Source organism: Penaeus monodon, chromosome 37 (assembly GCF_015228065.2).
Source record: "Penaeus monodon isolate SGIC_2016 chromosome 37, NSTDA_Pmon_1, whole genome shotgun sequence".
Lineage (NCBI taxonomy): Eukaryota > Metazoa > Arthropoda > Malacostraca > Decapoda > Penaeidae > Penaeus > Penaeus monodon.
Genome location: NC_051422.1, coordinates 8,508,404 through 8,509,983, shown reverse-complemented (window position 1 = coordinate 8,509,983; position 1,580 = coordinate 8,508,404). Strand labels below are relative to the sequence as shown.

Genomic DNA, 1,580 nt, shown 5'->3' with positions numbered 1-1,580 from the left:
ACACATACACAACACACACACACACACACACACACACACACATCTACACACACATACACTACACACACACATACACACACAAACAACATACACACACACACACCATACACACACACACATACACAAATACACACATACACACACACATACACACATACACACACACATACACACATACACACACACACACACACACACACACATACACACACACACACACACACACACACACACACACACACACACACACACACACACACACACACACACACACACACACACACACACACATTCAGTGATGAGAGATGCTTGATTGTGATTCTGTAGGATATTATGTAGTAATGGTTTACTGTTTTCATTAAGTTGAAATGTATTATAAATAATCCTTATTAATGTTTCTATTGATGTTTATGTATATTGTTGATTTTATATGAAAATAGTGCTTCATTTGATGTGTTCTTCTAATCTGAAATTTGCAGAGTTGCATATACATAATAACAACAATATCTGATATTGGCTTTGGGATATGCCTGCAGCATCAGTTTCTCAGTAAATCATTGTTAGTGAAAGAAAGATTGATAGATGTTGGTTGAAACATATGTTTATTGTTTATGTAAACATATATATATATATATATATATATATATATATATATATATATATATATATATATATATATATATATATATATATATATATATATATATATATTGCATATATATATTGCATATGTACAAGTATCACTGTATATTTATTTATTTATTTATTTATTCACTTATTCAAAATAACATTATTTGTGATGTTACTATACCATTCTTTTAACAGCTCTACCAGCCTGCAAGCTTATATAAGAAAAAAAAAATCCAATTGTTTTATACATGTATCAGTGTTAAATGAGACACTGAATCTTAAAGACAAGTTTCAGATGGTGAACCTGCAGACATGGTCGAGTGAGCATGGTGCTTTGGCTGTTTGCTGCTGTGTATTGGTGTCTCCTTACTAATAGCAATGTGATATTACAGATGCCGTACTGCTGGGAGGGTGGAAGTCGGGGTGGTGCGATCCGTGTTCACCGGTAATCAAGTTGTGGCCTCTTGTTGCACGGGCGTTGCTTGTTGCGGGGCGGGCTAGTGGCCTAGCGTCGGGTAGTCGTCTTCACTCCCTCAGTTTCTCTCACACCATCAATGTTTGGGTCCTGCACGACTCACATCTATATATTTTTTGATATCTGGGATATGCACGAGACATGTGTAGAGTACTGTCTTCTTGACCTGAAAGATTTATAGAGTGCAGCCATTAAACCACAGTAGTAATGATGAACACATAACAAAAAACACATTCTTGTACCAATACATGAGACTTTCCATGAACATTCATAAATACCAAGGATGAATTCTACTTACAGGTGTACATCGGCATGAAACATTTGTAGGCACTTATTCTTCTAAAAATTTAATACAGATTTTACAAGCATCCACAGTGGATTATATGCGCACAGTATCAGCTTGAATGACTGCATGCATTCAAGGTGTTTAGAAAAATCATTCAGAATAGACAAATGTGATGAAACTTAAAAGTAG

At 34.9% G+C, this 1,580-nt stretch overlaps 1 protein-coding gene across 1 annotated transcript in view; it reads left to right on the top strand.

Annotated features, from left to right (window-relative positions):
• Window positions 1-1,303, top strand: part of LOC119596408 (protein kinase C-binding protein NELL1-like) — a 106,452-nt gene extending 105,149 nt beyond the window's left edge. The window contains exon 14 of the mRNA XM_037945643.1: window positions 1,023-1,303. Within this exon, the coding sequence (XP_037801571.1) occupies window positions 1,023-1,079 (57 nt within the window). The 3' untranslated portion in view covers window positions 1,080-1,303. The remainder of the gene's footprint in view (window positions 1-1,022) is intronic.
• Window positions 1,304-1,580: the final 277 nt, after the last annotated feature.